The sequence below is a fragment of the Mya arenaria genome, chromosome 16, assembly GCF_026914265.1.
Source record: "Mya arenaria isolate MELC-2E11 chromosome 16, ASM2691426v1".
Taxonomy (NCBI): domain Eukaryota; kingdom Metazoa; phylum Mollusca; class Bivalvia; order Myida; family Myidae; genus Mya; species Mya arenaria.
In genome coordinates, this window is record NC_069137.1 from 21,549,085 (window position 1) to 21,572,703 (window position 23,619).

The 23,619-nt window shown below is 33.7% G+C and overlaps 1 protein-coding gene across 4 annotated transcripts; it reads right to left on the reverse strand.

The window, feature by feature from the left end:
* Positions 1–1,834: 1,834 nt before the first annotated feature.
* LOC128221947 (T-cell-specific guanine nucleotide triphosphate-binding protein 2-like) lies at positions 1,835–18,599 on the reverse strand. 4 transcript variants are annotated; one of them, XM_052930658.1, is made up of 9 exons: positions 18,450–18,599; positions 14,673–14,821; positions 14,336–14,414; positions 12,111–12,168; positions 8,306–8,360; positions 8,109–8,164; positions 6,862–6,916; positions 5,474–5,523; positions 1,835–3,892 (listed from the first exon to the last, which is right to left on the reverse strand). In XM_052930658.1, exons 2-9 carry the CDS (start codon positions 14,761–14,763, stop codon positions 2,729–2,731), a joined length of 1,608 nt encoding a protein of 535 aa, XP_052786618.1. In that variant the 5' UTR covers positions 14,764–14,821; positions 18,450–18,599; the 3' UTR covers positions 1,835–2,728. The 4 variants fall into 4 exon arrangements, with proteins under 4 accessions (XP_052786618.1, XP_052786619.1, XP_052786621.1 ...); XM_052930659.1 differs by lacking the exons at positions 5,474–5,523; positions 8,306–8,360; XM_052930661.1 differs by lacking the exons at positions 12,111–12,168; positions 14,673–14,821 and having other exon boundaries at positions 14,337–14,414; positions 18,450–18,563.
* Between the last annotated feature and the right edge of the window lie 5,020 nt (positions 18,600–23,619).

A 23,619-nucleotide genomic window follows, 5' to 3' on the forward strand; every position in this document is an offset into this window, starting at 1 on the left:
AGTTTTAAAAACATTTTAGAAAACGGACAAATGGCTATCACCGTATCACACGTAAGTGGTTAAGATTGTATCTGCTGGTATGGCAATAAAATATATAGAGGAGTTGTCAATTGGTTCGTCAAATGTAAATGTATGGTTAAACCAGACGGTTTCCACGCGTTAATGGTTCAAATTCCACATAATACAACGGCATTTCTTACAAAACAGGAATAGGAGATAGAAAATGTAAAGCAAATTCATTCACACACTTGTCCGTACATGCCTCAATCGAATAAAGTTGTGATGAAAGTTTAAGTGGTGAGGCGTGTTTGACATACTTTAAACGAAACAAATGAAGGTTTCCTTGTTATCTTGCAAACTTGTCCTCATCTTCTTTACTTTAAAAATGATAGTATCTCCTGGTTTAACCTGAAGTGAAAGTTTGATTTAGCTAGTAAACTGCATCTGGTTTTCCAATCGATTGTCAAAACGTTTAAAACGTGTACTACATGTCACCATGGTTCTTTATTGCCGATCAAATGCCATTACAGTGTCAATGTTCGACTTTTTCGAACTGCAAAGCATCTGGTGTAGGCTTGCATGCATCCCTCTTTCACCGCAAAACGGTTACCGTCGAAACAAAAACTGACATTAAGACATAAGTGTGTCATTAACCCACTGAGAAAGAGGGCAAAGGAAATCAGTTAAACGATTCATAATTGGGTGCATAATTATTTTTGACATCCGTTTTAATCAAAATTGGACGTGGTTTAGTGGTGCATATGTCGCTTTTTATCCAAGAGGTTCAGGGTTGGATGCCAATCAGAAGCACTTTCTCACGACATTTCAAAAGGTTTCTTTTTAACAATTGAGCTGAAAAATATAATATTAGATAAATTTTACGTTTCAACAGCATGAATATACTATGATTGCGCAGATACAAACATTGTTGAAAACAAGAGTTTTAATCAGAAATGTTGTAAGTACACGGTTATACAATAGGGGTCATATGGGGCAAAATAAACATACTATCGTATACGATGGCTGTTCAATGTAAAATCGGTGTTTTTAGCATATTTTGTGAGTGTTTTTGTCCAAACTTTGTTTGTTGATCATCATGTTTTTCTTTTATCTTGATCATGGTTAAAGTTATGGCTGCATTTTTGGTTGTATTACCGACAGGTGTTTAGATCCTTAGTTAATAATTAATCATTGCACATAAAGTTGTCAATAAAATTGTTCATTGAATTTATCAAACTGAATTAGAAGATGCGGCTTTGCATGGGTGATCAAGTAGAAAGAAGAACAACCAGCATTTGTACACCTAAACAAGGTCGAAAGGGAGCTTCTGTAAGATAAACACAAGTAACAAAACGGTTCAGAGATATTTACCGAACTACTGCTCGCCATTACAGCTTCATATTTTAAATATGGTTAGTTGTGCTTGTCAATAGTCAATACAAGCTCCACGTTGCATTATCAGCCATAGATGATGACAACGACGTTTTTGATATATACAATAACAGAAAATTTTAGTTACCAACTCTGATAGATATGACCACCAACTATAGTAAACGCCAACAATGTAGTGTTTATCCCCATAAGACACAGTCAATTTAATGCACAAGTGGCAGGATTTCTTAATTAAGCAATGGACACTTTAATGGCAAGCCCAATACCATAACATATAGCCATGATCCTGTTTAAAGGCACAAGGATAAAGGCCTAAGAAATATCACACAAGAGACAATTCAGGCTACAAGACAACTCACATTAAAACTATCGTGTATTTATTTTCAAAACTTAATTGCAGAATTAGCGTCAACCCTTTTATCTTTGTAAGAGCAAATATAAATATTTGTTTGCCTTTATTTTGTTAATCATGCAAAGAAGAACCAATATTCTACATCTTATAACAACTGTGGTAAATAATGACTGAACAACTATCACTAACATTATAATTCAAACCTACGCAAGGAATTCAATTTGTTACAACTCCACATGTCAATACGCATTTTGTCAAACTCACCAACTAGCGTCTGCAACTTTTCTTTCCTGCCAGCATATGCGTAGTAGATTTAGTTTTATTGCTGACGTTATATGGTTCTATTAAAATGCACGACTGTTTTTTTCAACACAACCATATATTCCGGTGTAAAATAAATATTTTTATCAAAGTTTTTTAATAAACGATTTGCACTTAATAAAATATAAACACACTCCACGTTTAAGATTTCTTAACATAACTGAATTGCATTTAAAGCTCGATGCAATCGAGAAACAATTAAATATAGTTAAATGTGCAGTTTGTCCAAAACCTGGAAATGTTTATGGATTGGATGACAAAACAAATTACACTTCTAAAAACATATTATGCCTTCATTATTTATACATAGGATAAAATGAAAACAATTTTAAAGCATATATGGATGCGTCGACACAACTGCTTCATGTCGTGTTTTAACTCGTCAAAATGACGGATATAAAGTCGTCACTACGTGATCACTTCATCATTATATACAATATATTCTTACATGCAAAACCGTACTTTGTTTACTTCTGTCTTATAATATTATGTTAACATTTTAACGTATTGCATCGTTATAACAATGCAGAAATTTGATTGTTATCGTACATATGCAGTTAAATTAATACGATAGGCGTGCCCGGTTTAAACAGGTGACTGTTGTAAACGTGTCCGGATGATCATTCACTTCACATTTCTCAATGCCAATTATGTACTTGTCAGTTATTTAAATCCAGTGGAAAGCCGATATGCATTTAATGCCAGTGCATCTTTTTCACACAACTCTAACACACTTTTCAAACAGGCAACACAAGTTGTGTATGTACGAATGGCGCAAGTGATGCTGCAAACAATGGGAATACGTTTGATTAAAGCAGGGACTGACTTCCATTCTTTTGAAAATATACTTTCCAAATCGTGTTCTGTGTATGAAGACATTTTAATTTCTTTTACTATCTCATCTTTGTCAACTTTCAGTTGAAGTGCATCAATTTCCAAGCTTGCTGTGTTAATCCCTAACTGTTGCTGATACAAACTACATTCATGGAACATAAGTTTCATCACTTCTTCTCGATTTTCATGTGACATTAAAGAAAAAAGAGATGCATAAATAGCTATTCCCCCCATTCGGCCTTTGAGAAATTTTGCTTTCATCTGAATAATTCCACGAGAACGTTCAGATAAGGAATAGATGAGCGCTTCTTTTTTCAGTTCTGGGGCCTTTTCTACGAGCTTAAGTAACAATTCTTCAAAATCGTAATCTTGCCTCTCGTAATTATCAATAAGAGCTATATATACATTTTTCAAATGTATTCCGCCATCTAGAAGGTGTTTCCTTATGTTTTCCCTTATTTCTTCAATGACCTTCCGCCTGTTGTGCGATCTGGGGTGTGACTGTTTGCTTGCCAGCATGTCTTTATGTATGTGCGTTCTTACAAAGAAAAACTTTTTGTTTCTTTTCTCTATTTCATTGGCAAACCACATATCGTTTTCCTTAAATCTTTGTTGTGAAAGTAGTAAAAAGAAATCGTACTTGTCTAAGTTGACAAGTTCAATATAGTTGTCTTTTGGAAATTTTGGAGTACCAATACCTGGCAAATCATAAAATGCGATATTTTGTGTCTCTGGATGAACATATTTCGTCACTTCCATTGTAGTTTCAGTACATCCAACCGCCGCAGCTCCTTCGTCGTCTGCTGTTAAACCGAGAACGGCGTTGATGAAAGACGATTTTCCAGATCCACTTTCCCCTGCTATTGCAATTTCAATTTGCACATTTTTCCAACTGGACAGGTCATTGTCAACCTGTTGTTGCATCTCTTCATCACTGTTGTTAATTAGCAGAGTAATGTAATAGTCCATTTTTACTTTTGCAATGCCCCCAATCTGTAAGATAAGATATGTAAATGAGCTTACAACAGGTACCCACAATGTCTTTAAATCGAGTTCTGAAACGATATTTTGACTTTTATGTGTACTTTAAATTAAGTACTTCATTGTATGATAATCTAGTTTCATTTTCAGGTGATTGTAAACTATGTATTTCACCATCGATATATGGTAAGCTTTGATTAGGATTTGATTACAATATTCAAGCATTTGTTTATTTAATCCATGCATATATATTTTAGAATAAATTCTCATAGAATGTGAAGAAAGTTCTTTATGAGTAAGGAAAATTCTTATTTGGTACATAACAGAAAAATTATCATTGGTAAAATTGAAGTGCTAATAAAAAAAATCACCAATGCTGGAACATTTTTTTAGTCTTAGATTGTATTAAATTATTTTGTGAGTATTGCATTTCAACCTTTTGAGGAAATTATTCTGTTGTAAGATTTAAAAAGCCGTCATATAATGTGTTCAAAGATTTATTTTTGTGGACATTAAGACTACCAGAATCGTCGAAAATATTTTGTGTCCTTTTTTCTTTGGACATTTTTCTTTTTTTTCTAGATATTCAAATTTTCAAATTTCTTTTATTATTTTGCGAATTGGTGAATAAGTTATTTCTGTTGCTGTTTAAGTATGTTGCTGCTTATTCTTTCTCTGTTTCGTTCGGTGATCGTTACACTTTGATCATATACTGTCAGAATCACATACGGGCAGGGGCCAACAAACTGGAAGATTACCACAAACGGGCAGATTATGAACTTCAATTTTCCGTGCGTTACCAAGCAGGAATATAATGCACGACGGGCAATCATTGAAGCTATAACATTTCGTTATGTGTTATGCTCAAACGCGTCTTCCGTTATAGTGCCAATGAGTGGAATATGGATGTAAACAGTGAGTATCGTTTCTTATTTTTCATTTTAGAGGTTTATACGAGTCAATTTAAAGAAATGGAGAATGTAGTTCCACATAGGAATGGCTATGAGTTGTTCTAAATGTAAAAGTTCAAAATAAAATTTAAAATCTGATCGTCTAGAACTTGTATAGCTTGCTAAGCCTTAGTGTCTACAACGTAAAAAATCTGGATTTTCGTGAGTATTGTATTTCCAGGTATTATGAGGCAAAAGGCTAACGATTATGTTTATATATTTTCAGATGGGTGTTTTAAAAAGGAAAAGGAGGCGGGGCTATTCATATCGAGAAAAAAATCACTCTGTAGCTCAAAATTTGCAAGAAAAAGGATTAATGAAAAGAAATTGCCCGCCGTGTAATAGTTTTATAGATAAACTTTCAATTGGCCTTATTTTCCAGCATCCAATGATTTATATCAATACAAGAGTACTGAACTTAAAAGTTCGTTTAGCATTTTGTTGTCATTATACATAATGTCAAAATACATAATTCCGAAAGGTATTTGTTATATTTGGACATGTATTTATGCGTACGTTATTGAATTCACACTTATTTACAGTGACGTCAGGAACAGTAGTTCGTACGAATATTTATTATCGTAGTCTTCCTGGCTTTTAAGAATGATTTTTTTAACGGAAAAAACGATTCGGTCCAACTTACTTTGTTTATATATTCCAGCAATAATTTTGCAAGCTTGGTGCGATCAGAACCTGTAATAATGCAACATTTGTCTAAAACGAATAAGAATATTTGAACGAAAACTTTAGAACAATAAACATATTTTCAAAGTGACCAATTAAAGCTGATTTATGCAACACTAAAACACTGATTTGAGCTATTTTGCACCATAATGTCATACAGTTTGCTTTCTTCTTTTATCGTTGAACAGAAGATAATTGTTTGTTTAAAAAATAGTTATATTCTGCTAAAAAAACGCCGGGTTACATAATCACAGCGCGGAAATAGCCGCACAAGCAAAAACTCATACTCGGACTGCAACACGACCAATCCATTTGTATGGTTTCGACGTCATCCTGCTAATGCTAAACGATTAACTGTGATCTTAGTCTCATAAGATAGAAATACCGGCTTTTAAGCACATATTTTTCAAATTTAATTCGGTATCCTTCATAAGAACCATTATATTTGACATTTATTCATCCTATTAGTAATATTATAACAATATCATTAATTGAATTTGTCTTATTTGCAAATCCAATATCACTCAATCACTATCAGTTATATCCTTATATACTTAAAGTGACAATCTTATTCAAATTCAATACATACACGTGTACAACAAACGTCGATTTTGACTGATAATTCTTTAACTACTTACTTAATAATGCATTTATGGAAAATATTACTTACTGATAACAAGATTGAAACCGAATATTTAATATCAGAAAGCGCATAAATATTAGATGACTGGTGAATGCTAAAAGATTTACTGTGGTGTACTATAGTCACATATAGTCACATAAGATAGAAATGCAGTGTTATTGGCTCAGTGCAGTGCTTATTTTTTCATATTTAACTTGGTATCCTTCATAAGAACCATTGTTTTTGACATTTATTAATCCTTTTTGGAATAATAATTTTTTTTTATTAATTTTAGTAAATCTTATTTTGGAGTAAGAGTGAAAGATAAAGTAAAGGACGTATGCAACTATAACTCTTATGCTCTGTTATCCAAAAACTGTTTTCATGAATGCGGTTGATTAACGGGATTAAAACAGAGTATTATCGATCAAAGATGACACATATTTGTTCACGATTGCATATACACATGTTTTTCTGTTGTACTGCCAAAAACGTCTGAATCAGTTAATTTTGTCGATGTTATTAAATAATTATGTCTTCTTACCCATATAAAGGGCTCACCTATTCAGAGGGCTTAATCATCTCAGGACTGACCAATAGCACGATTGAAACTGTTTCAGAAACAGTCCGTAATTTACAAGGAAAATGACCGTTATGATTTATTGAATTGGCTATTGGGCTTGTCCCTTTATATCCCATTGTATTATGTAACTTGATGTTCTTACCCTTTGCAGCAGTCGTGTTTGGTCCACGTTTTCCTGGTGCATCAGAAATTTGTTCCTATAAGGGAAAGATGTTTTTCCACTTTGAGTGTAATTATAAATGCATGTCAAATGTTTTTATATAAAATTCAATTCTTAGAAATGTTAAGTACAAATCGAAGACCGTCCATCATCGTGCGATTCATGGTGAATGTCGTTGCAATAATAAAGATTCATTTTTAATGACACATGACCTCAGCTCTCTGTATACTAACACTCCACATAATGATAGTATAGCAGCACGCAGTTTCTTTCTTGGCATTTTACCAGTATATTTGTATCTCTATTTATAACATAACATACGGCACAGGAGTAATATAACCCCATGTGATATATTTATATATAACTTGTGTAATAATTAAGCAAATTAGGTAACTGCACCAAAGAAAAATGTATTCATACGCGCTGTCAAAAAGTGTAAACAACCATTAGAAAGATGTTCAAAAGAAATCATGTCGGTGTTAACAAACTCAATTCCACGAAGAAACAAATGGTGAAGAATGTTGGTCTTAACCCAAACAAACATCTCCCTAACCACAGCGCCAGACAATCAATTTTGCAGAAATTGTAGCATTATAGGAATGACAACAATGTTCCTGCGAACCAGATTATGCAAACATCGGTACACAAGAGCATTGCATCTATAACAACAATAGCCACTGATCCAACTTTTTCTGGTAGATTTTACAACATGTATGTAGCTCGAATTCACGGAAGTAATGTCCTTGTGTAAATCCATTAAAATGACAAAAAAAATTCATGCTGTTATCGGCAAGCTACAAAGCGAATTCGCACTATTGAAAGCGACCGTGATGTTGACTAACGGTCTTTTCAAACTTCCAAATGACATATACACACTCTCGTGAATACTTGTGACGTCATGCAGTTATGACATTGCTATTATTATTGAATTGCTTAATTTTAAAGAATTGAAATATGTATTTTTGTTGTTTTTAAGTAATATCATATGTTTTGTTTTGTTGACAAAATGTTTTTAAAGTCATTCGCGCAATAAAAGAGCAGGCACAAATATTTGGAAAAGATGGGCAAAATGGCCAGGGAATATCACAAGACACGCCACAAGTTACACTTAGATACATTGATTACATTCACTTTTGCTTATGAGTTTTAACCTATGTATTTAACATGTTTAAAATAACTACTTAAAAACTAAATTAGAACAGTTAAGTGTATGTTTTGAATGTAAATACCTCAAAATGTAAAGGTCCAGGCTGTCGGCGTCCCGGCACTTCATCACTCGGAATATCTAAAAACACGTTATTTTTTAATGTTTACCTAATTGATTTACTCAAACTTTGCAATCAAGCCATGATATTTACTTTCATAAACTATTTCCGCTATGATATCAATCGTTTTTTAAAGTCGATAACATAAAATATATTCTTACGCTTATCAGTCACTTTTTGGAGGTTTTCTCTAAGTGTCTCAGTCAGAATTACATCCTGTAATATAAAACTTGAGAGGAAATATACAGCATTTGTATACTGTGTGTTGCATACTGTAACCCACAATACACATTTTCGCCAAATACTGAATATGTATGTTATAGTTAATGTGTTAATAACGCTTGTCTTTTTCTATCATATAAACTATAAGTCTGATATTCTGTGAGTTACATGTGTACATTCAATTCATTTAATCCGATTTCTAAACTTGTTATGCGTAGTATCTGTCTAGAAATTGCGGCTTTGTCTTAAGCCTGTACCTTTTAATCAGACACATCGTTTGTTTGATTGCGTGCGTGCATATGTGCGTTTGTAAGTGCGTGTGCGTATCCAAGGACTCAGTGCGAGCGTAAACACGGAAGTGTTAAGATCCCTAATCGAAATCAAAGGGCCTACAGTGACGTCTTTACAAGTTTTCCCATAACGGAAAAACTGCCATACGTAGTAAGCTAAATAAACATTGATTGTGGATGACTATTCAGATCTTGTTCTAACAGAGAGATTCTGGCCTGATTTCTTAACGTGCAAACCATGGCAATCACGAAAAGATCTACGCAACTCTGGTCAGATGACGACATATCGCAGTAGTTTTAATAGTCTGCCGACAACGCGGGGAAATTGGGAACCATCACGACAACTCCGGGAGGTCCCTCCTATGTTCCAGAATGAAGATCGGCGACAGGCGGATGAACGAAGGGTGGAACGACGATGGGCGAGTGGGCGACAGGCGGATATTGTGCAGTCGTTACGCAGCCGACAATACAACGAGTAGCTACCGGGGACCGCTTTTTTATGTTGTCAATGAATGTAGATTAAATAGTTATTATGTATGCAGAAATCTTATTATATTATTATTGACTAGAAATGTGTAAATATGACACAGATGCCCTCTAATGCAACGTTTGTCACAAAGGAAAGGGCCATTATTAAGTACATTCTTTACAAATGTGTGTCCAATAACGGCGCGATAAGCATAGTTCAGTAGAAAACATAGGTAGTGCGTTAAACATTATCTTAAACTCCTAAACTATATACTAGAGCTTGCAGCGGAAAAAGATTTCGTATTGTTTTTTTGGAAAACGGTAAAGGCCAGGAAAAACAATCAAATATGGAAGTACGTTGTAGGAGATGGCATTATCGTTATACGGTGTAACATATCGAAACCGTGCGGATATTGTGAAACAGTTGGTGAGTATTTCAAAACGCTTTACATGCCGTCTGAAAATGCATCCTTCGAGAGCCACTGGAAATTAATTGTGGAAGATACTGTACAACTTGTACTTGTACTTGTACACACTGTTCTTCAACCGGACCTATTAACTGGACGTAAGAATATCCCCCGAAGCAATAGCTTAGTGTAAAAAAACTTAACCAACTGGAAAAGCTTGTGGTCCAGATGAAGTCAGCCATTAACACTTAATGTATAGTAAAATGGTTATCGCACAACCCCTAGCTACTTTGTTACTGCGGTGTTGAAAGTTGGCTACATACCTACATACCTGCCAAAATGAAAGAAAGAGAGATCATAACACTTCATTAAGGTGGAAACAAGTGGAAAGACGATCCTAACAATTATTAGAGCTATCACCCTGACACCTACAATTCTCAAAATATATGTGGAACAACTGAATATACAGCAAGACGAATTTCATGATCAGTTTAAGGCTTACTCATGATAAGTTTTTTTTACAGAGAGAATACCTGAATTACGCTAAGAAATGTTTATCTTTAATGTTTCTCTAGCTCTTGGACGCTCGATAAAATTTTGATCGGGTCTAGCACGATGATCTTTTCAATGGATTTCTTGAAATAAACACGGACAGTAATCTATTTTACCCAACGATCGACAGGAATACTCTGTTAGTCCTACGAGAGGTGTATGAGGGCACAAGAAGCCGTCTGAGAAATCGATTCAAGAATGCATGAAAGAAAATTGTAAATAAAAACATGTTACTCCCAGTTATTGAAACTGCTTTTGAACTAACCGTGGTTGAAAATCGATCAATGCAAAATGTCCCAATCAACTTCTAATAGTTGTTTACCACTATGGGAAATTGCAAGAAACAAACCCAAACGTTGATCAATCTGTAAGCAAGTCCAAAATGATTTTGGACTATTTGTGTCATGCTCATAGTTACAAATTTGTAAATGTTGAAGTTGAAGGACAGACACAATTATTGTTGATCTTGCACTTATTTTCACGGAAATGAACGTTATCGTTTATCGCTTTGAAATACAATTTACGAACAGTGTAGGCTCGATAATTTTAAGACGATAATGAGAACGACATGAGCTGATCAATGTGTGTATTTATTTTCACTCTGTACCGATATTTATCTTGCATGTTTTGTCAACTATCTTGTAGCACTTGCAGTATTAAGGCTGCTTTGCGGATGTCATAATCAGTTTCTTTAAATAGTTAAATTTACTGTTTTCACAGTTAACCCTCTTACTTTTAATTCGTCTAAAGCAACCTTACTGTAAAGCATGTGCTTCTCTTTTTAAGCGTCGTGAACTGTGGATATGGACAACTGTACTTCTCGGGTATCATTAAACACAAAGCGCTGTGATTCATCAATACAATGTATTTTGCTGATTTGAATTGTCTGTAATACATCATGAGCAGGTTATTATGAATAATTATTCTGAAAAAGTATTGTTTATTTTTGTTCAATAGAAAATAATTACAACTTTGGGCAGGTACGAGTAAATGCTTAAATCCTATTGGATAAAACAACCTATGTGTCATTTATTCAATTCTCCATGAAGCATTCGTGTATGCAAATCAGCTTATCAATTAATATTCATGACCGGTCTACTTTCTTTTTACAACCTATGACGTCATGTCATAGTAGAAAGTTGTTTAGATTAGTAAGCGCATTTATATATGTGCATTTTTCTTCTTAAATGTATTTGGGGTAAAAATAAAGCAACAATTGAACAATACACTTTTTAGAATATTGTTCTGGTTTTATGTTTTACTATTTATGACAATACATTGATGACGGAGAACTGGAAACTGAAAGTTCGTCTGCAGCAAAGAGTCATGGCGGGTGATCTGTCAGATTTCGACTCGTTTGGAAAACTTTTTGGGTAGTGTTAAGCTGTTTGAGCCGGAATTGAGTGAGGAAACTGCTACTGATGCTGCTGAGATTCCTTCAGAAGTTGAAGAACTGATGAACATTTCATTTGTTGATTTGCCTGAAGTAACAAATAAAAATGAAAGTAAAAACGAAAGTGTAGATCTAGGTCAACAGCTTAATGAAAGTTATGACATGCCAACCATTCATGAATATAAACAACCGGGCAGTTTGTTCAATGGTTAAAATATTGTATTAGGCAAGGATTAATGGAAGATACATTTCAGAGTTTAAACAAGTAGACTTTACGTAAATATCTTACCCGAATAGTGTTGTTATATCGTTTTGAAATGGTAAAAAAATGAGATGTCGCATTGTTACTTAATTTTGCTCCACGTTTCTCTCAGTCGACGAAGCATTCATACGCGTGGATAGGCTACATGCTACTAGTAATTACCGAGTGATCTTTATTAAGTTCGTGAACAGAGAACGCTGCTTTAAAGTATGTCAAAAGTTCCAATAATATGCGATCCAGATTATCGAGCAATGTTCATTGACTACAGCGGATTATCAACATACTTTCGGTTCGAATCTGTCAGTTCATGTGAGTAAAATTGTCTGATACATTTAATATACAATGTTTAAGTAAGAGGATTAAGAATTTAACCTCCAAGTCAATGTCCAATGCAGCATGTATACAATCAAAGGCCTCTGCTTGGGAACTCCATGAAAACAAATGCAGAGAATTTTTTTATCTTTCTATACAAATGAAGTGACGTTCATTTTCGCATGAATGTCCAAGACGAATCACCATCGAAGTAATTTCAGCGACCCTCTTTTTATACACGCTTCCTATCAAAACAATATCAAACGCTACGATAAAATTAATCTGTACAAAGACAATAAATACGTATATTACTATTTCTATTTAGTAACACACGGTTTCCGCGATTATTTGAATGACTCGGCTATTATCAGTTTTGCGGGCCGCCTGTTTTAATTCAATGCTCGCTTTTAAATCAAAATGGACGGAGTGTAGAATTGCAATTTATTGATCTGTTCAAACAGTACAATTTGTAGAATTTGAAAGGGGGGCAAAAGCGAACACAGTTAAAGAAAATATGCTAGTATGCTATAACCAGTGTAGACTAATAGGGCGGGGTTTTGTATTCAGCTTTGGCATTGAAAACAAAACAAACGAAGCGGCAAGTTTTGTATTTTCTTACATTTTGTACACTGTTCATATATCTCGACATAAAAAATCGATGTATTTGTTTATTTTAGAATATTTTTTTTTCTAAATGATACAAGTTAATTGTCATTAAACTGAATTGTGAAATTCAAGGCATGGAAAGAAAGAGTGTCAGTGAATATGAGTGATTCGTCTGAAACAAATTCCGATTTACTTGTTATGAATCATTCAAGCAAAGAAAGAAAATGATGAAAAAACGAATTGGCAGCACAATGTTTGTTTTTGCGACTTGGTTTTCTCTCAAACTATACGCAAGGGGAGAGGTGATACTATACGCAAGGGGAGAGGTGATACTATACGCAAGGCGAGGGATGATAAGTTACGCAAGGGGAGAGGTGATACTATACGCAAGGGGAGAGGTGATACTATACGCAAGAAGAGAGGTGATACAATACGCAAGGAGAGAGGTGATTCTCCCACCTCAGATAAGTAGATCAATTAACTTAACCATTCTAAAAATTCTTATCTTGCCCACGGGCGAAGATAAAATGCCCGTATGGAACTTCTTTTAATGGTCACCACATTGTAATTACCTCCCTTATTGAAGACTGTCGTCTGTAGCGCATCATGGAAACCTTGTCTGGTGGCAATATTTAGAACGCGAGTTTATTATTTCTCGCTTCAAAGGCAGTTTTCACGCACCTTTCAAGAAATAATGCTTCACTCTTCTTAGAACTATTTAAAGACCGATCAGACCATTTACATACTCTGAATCACTGCGCGAATATCCATGACAACCACGAATTATTGCATATCCGTACGCAATTATTTTAACTAAGCACAAAAGTTCCGGCAAAAAAATACATTTTTACTTAATTTTGTTTAACTGAGGTGGGAGAAAAAGCATCTACCATAGCCGCTCGTGTTAAGATAGGTTCATCCCGACCCTCGCGCAGGGTGTTTTGCGGAAACTCGGTAAACCTCGTTTCCGAAAAACACTATACGCTCGGGTCGGCATGAACCTATCTTACACTCTCGGCCATGGAAGATACTTATATTCTATACGCAAGGGGAGAGATGATACTATACGCAAGGGGAGAGGTGATACTATACGCAAGGGGAGAGGTGAAGCTATAAGCAAGGGGAGAGGTGATACTATGAGCAAGGGGAGAGGTGATACTATTAGCAAGGGGAGAGGTGATACTATACACAAGGCGAGAGGTTATTCTATACGCAAGGCGAGAGATGATACTATACGCAAGGGGAGAGGTGATACTATACGCAAGGGGAGAGGTGATACTATACGCAAGGCGAGATATGATACTGTACGCATCGACCTATAGTTCGCCCATTTCAGAGGGGCTTTCCCAAATGCTATACAAAATATATTTCAAAAGTATTTTAATATATAATGTAAAAAAAGAAATGCATTACGTCTAAAGAGTTGCGGAAATATTTTGAAATTGTAGTCAATGTCGTTTTCCTTAAGAAAATAAGGTTTGTGAACAATAAACAACATATAAGGCATATCTAAGAAACATCGTGTTAAAATGGTGCTTGGCAAAAACGCATTCATATTTAATCTTGTGTAACATGCAGTAAAAGTAAATGTAAGGTACGATATATCTATGTTTATGTTGTATCATGTTTTGTTGCAGATGATATACATGCAGCTAACATAGAAAATACTCGAAAATAGACCTTGCAAAAGCGCTGCGATGGATTCATTAAGGGCTGAAACTTGTTGGTCCTCACTTTGCAGCCGACTGGATGCTCCTTCTACAGAAAACATTTTAAAACTTTACTATGTATTGATATATAATAAAAACATGTATTATAATACACATTATGGAATAACCGGCGAAACGGCAAAAAACAGGAATCGATTTTATACTGAGATTTATTCATAATTGTTGCAAAGTTATCCACAAATGTCAAAGCATATCACATAATAGGGCGCCTTTTAGTCAAGAATCAATAGATAGCAAGTGTTCGAATATTAACTGGAATTATTGCAATTAAATACAATTGTGTGACCTTTGCTATCATTGTCGCATGGCAATCGTTGTTGCTGCCCTTTATGGCTGTCTTTTCGATTGATTGGGTCACTTTGGTCAGCAGAATCCATACTTTTCTAAGGGATATACTTCTTCTTCCGCATGTGCGTCATTTGTTTTGTTCAACAACTACAAATTTAGGTAAATTGCTGGTAAGATACCGGTTTTAATTGTAATCGTTGCAAAACCTTTAAACATGAAAATCTTGGAAACTAAAGTACCACAACTATCTGATATACTAGTAGTTGTATTCGGAACAAAAGTCAAACTCATGCAAGCAATAAAAGTAATCGACATTGAAGTGTATTAACGATGGTATGTTGTTCAGATAATATATATGTAATTTGTATCTTATAACCTTGCAAGAACCAGCTTTAGGAATATTTTAAAAGCGAGTAATACTTAAATTATATTCTTTAAAGCTGCAATCTCACAGATTTACCAAATCCTGAGTTCCTGTGTTTCGATGTAATCCCCGCAAAAGTCACATACACTTAAATTAGAGATTCCACACTTGTATAAGAATTTTTTTAGTAGGTATAATTCTGTATGAATTTGTATTGAAAACTTCTCAGGGTAACATCATTGGTGCATCTATAGTATGATGTGTAGATTAATTTCCATAAAATGTTATCTATATGTTCTTCTGGAATTACCCGTTTCCATTTTTCATCTATTTTGCTGTAAGTTTCTTTATAAAACTGGAGTGAGTATAGCAATTTGGTTTTACTTTGCTTGTTTCGATTTTGTGTTTTAGCGTGTCTTGAGAGTCATTTATTGGCATGGCAGCTCTCATTTGATCTTTCATTATTGACTGTGGCAAACAGGCTATTAGTTGATAATATTTTAGATAATCGTTATGTTTTATATTGTACAAATATTTAATATCTTTAAATTAGTAAAAGTGCTACCGTTGTTATTTATGTGTTAGTTGTTTCATATTATGATTTTATTTGTCGGCTTATTTGGGTATAACTGGTTTATTTCTGTCCAGGAATAAATGATGTCAAATAAGAACTTGTTTCCACAAAAAAATTTGTTAATTAAGGTATCGTTTAAATTACACTCAAAAACAAGGTTTCCACCGGATTTGTCAATAAGATTTGAATAAAATGTTTTATATTGGCTTTTGTTAAAGCGGTCTTATATTCTCTTTACAAATGACGCTTTAATTGAATTTAAAAGTTTATATATGTCAGGTACTTTCAGACCTCCATGTTCGTGTTCTTGTATAAGTAAATTTCGTTTTATTTTATCAGGTTTGTGAGTTAAATATATCTTTGTTTATATCGTCAAAAATATGTTTTTGCGGGTCTAGTAGAACAGTTAATGGATATATAATTTTTTGCAGTGCAAATGTTTTTATAACTGTCACCTTGCCAAGAAGAGTGAGTTTCCGGTGATGCCAACTTTTGAGACAATTTTTGAAGTTTTGTAATTAAGGGAGAAAATTGAGGTTTAGGAAGCTATTTTCAATATTTGTGAAATTTATACTTGTTTTTGTTAATTATTTGTATACTTGACAAAATAAAAAATGCACTGACAGTCTGTTTAAGCAGACAGCTCTGTGAGGTCAAGTGAAGTGGCCATATATTTAACTGTCTGCCTTTTATACTAATACCCCGGCGTTTAAGAGGCACACGGTTATATGTCTAACACTTTTAAACAGTTAAACTCCAGACGGTTAGGAATATGCGACTGATAAAATGTTTGATACCCGTTTAAAGCTTTCTATTGAATGCTCTGCATTATAGTTGGTTTCCAGTTAGCTACAAATACATTTAAGGTTAGGCAGTACGTTCAAATAGACAAATGCATGAAATTAAGAACAGTTCATCGAGGAACAAAATAGACGGGCCTTAAATGCAAGCCCATACATGTAGAGTGAATTATGGCAGTGGCAGATTACAGTTTCTTCGGGGATTGGTCCAGACAAAACATCTAGCGAAGCCGTATTAAGACAACCTTACACGGATATGTAATTGTGTTGCCGATATTGCCAATAAAAAGTATTGCAATACAAAGAAATGCAACAACTACAACTAAACGGGATAAATATTCAATATGTATAGATAGCTATTGGTTTAAAAGGGCCTAGTTTAATCCTTCTATAAGTGACCCCCCCCCAAAAAAAAAAAAATAAAAAAATAAAATAAAAAAAAATAAATAAAAAAAAAAAAAAATATAAAAATGGACCCTAATGGCCCTGAGCAAAAAAACACACAAAAAAACAGGAATTCGGCCCCTGCTGTGACATCAGTGCAATTAGCAGGAGATGCACAACAGGGGATTGTCATGCCATACATTCCAAAACTAGGCCTTTAAGAGATATGGACAGTGAAAATAATTCAGTAGTGTTTCAAAATAAAGGTGAAGGCATATTTTACTGACCGAAAAGAACGACCCTATTTCGTATTCTTGTGAAATTCAAACAGAAAAACTTCCCTTCATTGCTTTGTTTAACCAATATTGATTTCAATTTAACATTTAAGATTTCCAGAATCACATCTTCTAGGCAAAATAGAAATATGGTGATAAATGGAAAGCAATCATAAAATAATGGAAAAGGTAGCATTGAAGCGTCTTACCTGCATCGGTTTTGACACTGTTTCATGCTTATGTTGATGTATATTTAAGGATTTGTTAACTACTTAATGGTGATAATATGGTGCTGATTGTTTGACTTCTTACACAGTATTGAAAGCATTTCTGCAACGGACATGTTATCTTAAGTAAATACATTCTTCAAATATTATAGGGAAAATATACTTTTCTTCAATGAATTTATGTAACCTTTCAATATAATTATCCTCGGCACCTAGCGTATCATAACCTATTTGATACCCTGGGAAAATCACCTGTTAAAATCTCGTACTCATGAATAATTAATAAGGTGAAATCCAGTTACAATACATATACATTTTAAACAAATTTTGTTTTTAAATCATACCATTAGTTTAGTTAATATTGAGCAGATACTGAACTGAACCACTCAGATACTCATTTGAACACATTTGAAATTCAAAATCAAATACGTTTTGATTTTAATACATTTGAAGTAATGTAAATAAAGTTTTCAAACGTTTTTCTTCAAAATATATAATTCTCTGCAATATAACATCAAGTCATAGAAAACTGAACAATGACCATTGTTAAATATATATTATTAAATCAAGAGGGTTGTGGTTGAAGTAACTTTTTTAATACCATGTTGTCAAAGACAACGTTCAATAATTAATGTGCATGCGTGAGAATGCTTTTTAATAGATCAGTGCGAATTTTCATGGTAAAACTCAACCATTTTGTTACGGCTCTGATGTGGGAGTTAAGGTATAACCGAATAGACAATTTAGAGCTAGTCTCAGCTGAAGTCTACCATAAGGTGTCGGGTTTCTCTTTTAAATCACGTATCTGTACAAACAGTGGGCTATGGCGATATTTTTCGGCAAACGGATTGGTTTTTATTCAATTGAAATGCTCACTGGTTTCAAAAATAAAATACTTATTTTTATTTGCTTTTTCTAAGTTAATCATTTCATTTTTTCGTTTAATTAACGCATTATATTCAAATTAAGAAAACGTTAAAATTTACAAGTCACACTTCATGATAACCACGCAATAGTTTTTTTTGAAAGCCATGTAAAACAAGTTATAATTCAGACAATAATTCACGTTAAACAATGTATTTTCGTATTTCATGAAGAACTGTAAGTTTAATCAACGTTAGTTTAATCTAAAATAAAAAGTTAACATTTACCTCTCAAAACCACTTGTTTATTATGAGTTATCCGTTTTTAAATGTGTCTTGAAGTTTGTCCTAAAACAAAAGAACAACTCCATAAACCTAAGTCTATGCATATCTGAAAATACGCAATAGCTGGATTGATAATTGGAAAGTAAAGGGTATTCCCCCGATACTTGAGGCCGTATCATGTTACCTCAATACAAATATTTTATAATAGGGAAGTTTAATGTCATTTGATGTTGAGATACAAATTATAGCGATGAATCATGATCGTATAATTATGTTTAAGGTAATAGTGTCAGAAAACGATACGACAAAGCTTATTTTATACTGCATGTTTGACATACATGCCGCCTTTCAAAAATATCTTTATGGCCGCCAAAATCCAAGATGGCCGCCATTACCCAACCTTTGATGTTAAAATCATTAAGGCTAGTATACATATAATCGCTTCTTTGTTTATGATTCGAGGCTCGGTACTCAGTGAGGTAAAAATGACAGAATATACATTTTATAATGCAAAAACATTAAGCGTGTGTTGTATTAAACGAAGTGCACGTGGTGCATGTAAGTTGATTTAAACTTTTGTTCAGGGGGTTTCATTCCTGTAATAAAATAATAAACCTTCTTATATGGTCTAGTAAAAACTGTATCGTGCAGGTAATTTTTTTCTAATAGCACTCTGATATGAGCTCTTAAAGTGACTTGCTCATGCTTTTGGACCAAAAATTAGTTCTCCCTGTTATGCATCTTAAAACACTTATTTCATCATTTTTTTTACTCTATGATATCGAAAATACAGAAAAAAAACAGTTATAACATAGAAAGTATTTTGTTTGAGTGGGGTTCGAACACACGCCGGTAAAGTAAAGAAAAAAAGAGAAAAACACAGGCTAGTCCACGCGGCCAAGGAACTTTTACAAAAGTGGTGGATATGTTGACCTTTTAAGGATACATTGATTACACAACGCCAATCAACCAATCTCGCGACACCACAACCGTGATTAATTTTCGATCGCGTTATAAGCGCCTAAGAAAATTGTGCTCTTCAAAGACGATATTTGAGCAAATATCAACATTTGTCGAAGGGTTCCAGCTTTTGGTATTTTTGTATTAACACCCCTTATGATTTGCTACACATTATTTCGTTATTAAAAAGGGTGCATTTTACAAACCATGAGCGAGTTTCTTTTTTTAAATGTTTAAATAAAAAAGTACTGTAATTGCCTTAGTCTTTCATTTTGTTTAATTTGATTTGCTGTTTGATGTCCTTGATAACAACTACAGTTTTGTTTTTTAAGTGAGCAATATGAATCGTCTAATGCCATGCGGTGTTATAAATCACTGTGCTTTAAGATTTAGGCTTTTTTTTGAAATTGTGCATGAGATTAGTCGGAAGAATGCTCGCATTTGACGCTTAGGCCTAAAAAATACATTTGGTTCGGGTTACCCGACCCTACCTACGGAAAAGGCGCCGACCCTACCGTTTTTATAGTCAGTTTTTTTAAAACATGTTGTTTAAAACCTTAAATGCTTATACAGGAGTTAACTTTAACACCATTCTCCAATGATGAAAATGACATTCTTATATAAAGCCAAATAAAAGAAAAATAAATAAATAAAAAGCCTACCTACTCTACCTATTTTTGAAAATGATGTAACCCTAACCAAACAATTTTTAGGCCTTATCGGAAACCAAATAGTGTGCAGGACGTTAATGTTTTACGTTTAAACGAGTATCATACATAACGTTCCGTCTTGAGTCTAAGTATGAAATATATTTGTTCTTGAACTTTGTGTCTCTAAACCGGGTCTTCGTAAACATTAACGTCCTGCACTAATGATAATCAAGTGGTTAACTATAAAATAGTTAAATTAATTAATTAAACGAAATAATTGTTGTATTTATTCGAGTAGTAGAATTTGGGGGTAGTTAGATGGTATATGTTTGTTTTTGTTTTTTCAAAAAAAAATATACAAAAAAGGACAGTAGACGCGACTGGTAGACTGTCCCCCTAGACATCGCTTAACAATATCATGTTAATTATTATAATATTAGATTAACATATTACGCCAAAAATCAACACAAACGATATTTGTAACTGGGAGAATGTGGATTTTCGGTTGTACAAGTGTTCACCGATATTAAAATGCACTTAAGACCACGATCTACATGATCTTTGTTTGCAAAGCACGGTTAACCGAAATGAAATACAATACACCATAAACAAGTTGATAACAGCAATAAATGCTTCACAAGCAAACTAAATTTGTCTCAAGGACAAATATAAGGTTTAGATTTTAACTTTTAAGAATCCAATATTTGTATTTCTTAACGATGAAGAATTTGCCTATAGTTAAGATTGTGTGTATAATGAAATAGAAACTTTTTTGTAAAAGTTGAATGATATACTATTTACGAGTTGTTTTGTTAAATTTGTTTTGCATGCATATTTGTATCTTGAGTAGCAAGAGAGAAAATATTGGTCTGAAGAAACCTTAACACAAACTTGTCAAAATAGTTTTAAGTTTCAATATTTATCAAATTTATAACTTGGGTCCTTTCATTTATGGGTACGAGTTTTTGAGAGCTTTAGAAATTTTACTAAAGAAGATTTTATCAGATTTTAGTAAACAAAACAACAATGGCACTTAAACTTTAAGTATAGCAATAGGAAAAATGGTTTGAGATGCCAATATGATTGACACTTTCCTATCAGCATTAAGTTAATGGGGTATTTTTGTCCCTGTAGTCAAATAAACTGAAAACTAAAAAAAAATATGAAAGTCATAATTCAAGATATTGAATAAATATTAAGGCCATACCAAATTAATGTCTCGTTCACTGGATTTTTGCCAAAACAAATAGAAGCAAGCGAGCGAAAAATGATAAAAATACAATTTTGTCAGTATCCATAAAACCAGAAGCGAGCGAAGAGCGATTTTTTTTTCTTATAATCAATAAAAATAAGACAGATTGTTCAATAAAATTGCCCTTAAACCCATTTGAATGCAATCTTGAAATGGAACTCTGCTGGATATTGGGTAAACAAGGGCGTTGCTAGCCCTATATTCATGTGGATTCTGTATTGAGCTAGGGCATGCCCCTTTTTGAAAACCATGATGCAACCTGCCCGTTCTAAAGTGCTTTATTTAGTACTCGAAAATAGACAGCTTTAGGATCATGTTGTCAAGTACGCATAATTCAATTTTCGCTGATGTATTATATTTTTGTCAGACAGGTTAATATTCAGCTACACGCCTGTTAATATCCGAATACATATTATTTATTCATCCGTTTTTAGTACACACATTATATGGATAAACCAATTTTCTAATCCACGGAACGAAACATAAATTTGGTGTGGCCTAATGTTTTATACAAAACATAAAAAACGTGACTTTAGCGGAGTGAAATACGGCCGTTATGCACTTAAGTGAAATACGGACTACCGTATTTTGCGATATGAATTGCATTTAGATTTATGATGGGTATATAATAAGATTTATGATGGGTATATAATAAAAGCAGTTATACGGTGATAATTTTCCTTTTAAAAGCTTGTGAAAATATTGCGGAATTCGGGTTTGCATAAATTATCTGTGAAATCATTACGTTGGGAGAACAGCGAGACGAGACGGTTAACTAATACTATCAAAACTTAAATCTCGGTACTTATTATTTACTGAGTGATGAGTTTAATCCCTTAAAAGTATCATTAATAAATTTATTTCTAAGGCAATATAGTATTTTTTTTAAATACTCTCTTTAAAGTATGAGTTGAGTTAATTTGTTTCGAGTAATTCACAAAAGCAGGGTAGGAAGTGAAAAATGTCATGTATTCAAATTAAATGACGGATATCGTTACAAAAGAACAATATACATGTAAGAAACAAAGGTGGGGGTAAATTAGAAGCCATAAGAAACCCCAACCTCAACTCATTCGCGATTAGAGAGTGACTATGATGACATGATATAGAAACAATAAGAAATCGGTAAATGAAAATCGAAAGAAGTATGCAGAGAATATAACGGTGACTAGAAAAATAAATTTTACATGAACGACAAAAATAAGTACAAACATAATGAATGATGCGGCAGAGAAGGAGCACACAACTCCAATCTCTGAAAAACATAACCTTAGATAATTTAGGAGAGGAAAGCAAGGAATGAGAGAAAAAGCCCCAAAATAGCGCATAAAAGAAAATAAAAGAGCCCACAACTCTAGTCTCCAATCTATGAGCCAGGAATCTTAATATATCTGAACCAAAAGTGGTGAATATGAACCAAATAAATTGACATGAACAAGAAACATGCACGGAATACAGAAGAATAACCGACGTACTCGATCCCACAATATATACCTATATACATTTATAAACAAGCAGGAAAGTGCTTATACGAGCCCACAACTCAACGTAGGCATAACAAGAAATACTGAAACACGACATGTTTTTATATTACCCGACAATATGTCCCTAAATGACACATGACGCGTGTCTAGTCAGCACATTCACACCTCTGGCATTAGGGGCCAATCGTTGTAAAAACAAGATAAACGAACTTTATAAACAACATCAGTGATGAAAGCAAAATGTGTTTTATTCTCTTTATTGATTTTTTTCGAATATTCGAATACCGATTTTGACATTCGAATACCAAACGTTTGATCGAATATTCGAATATTCGAATATTCGTTTTCATCCCTAATAAAGATAGTAATAGTTACTTTTACACACAATCAATTCCTATTCCTGACAAATAAGTTTTGACTTAACGAGCTCCAACACTCACAATAATATTCACTCAGAGGGGTAAATACAATTCTCTAATGATATGAAGACTGCTCAGCGATACAGAAATATATTATAAATATATCTGAAGGCTGTGCAAAAAATAAACTCGGTCAAAACAACAAGCTGCAACGAATTAACTACACCTAGATAAAGGAACCAGATAATGGAAGTGTATTTAAACCGTATTGTTTTTCGCGTGAGAACTGGTTTTAAGACGCATGAAAGACGCGTGCTTACTTTGTGTCGACATTGAATCCAACTGAAGGCTGTGCAAAAAATAAACTCGGTCAAAACAACAGCTGCAACGAATGAATTACACCTAGTCAAAGGAACCAGTCTGGAAGCGCTGGAATCGTCTGATTTATGGGATGATGCACATGCAGAA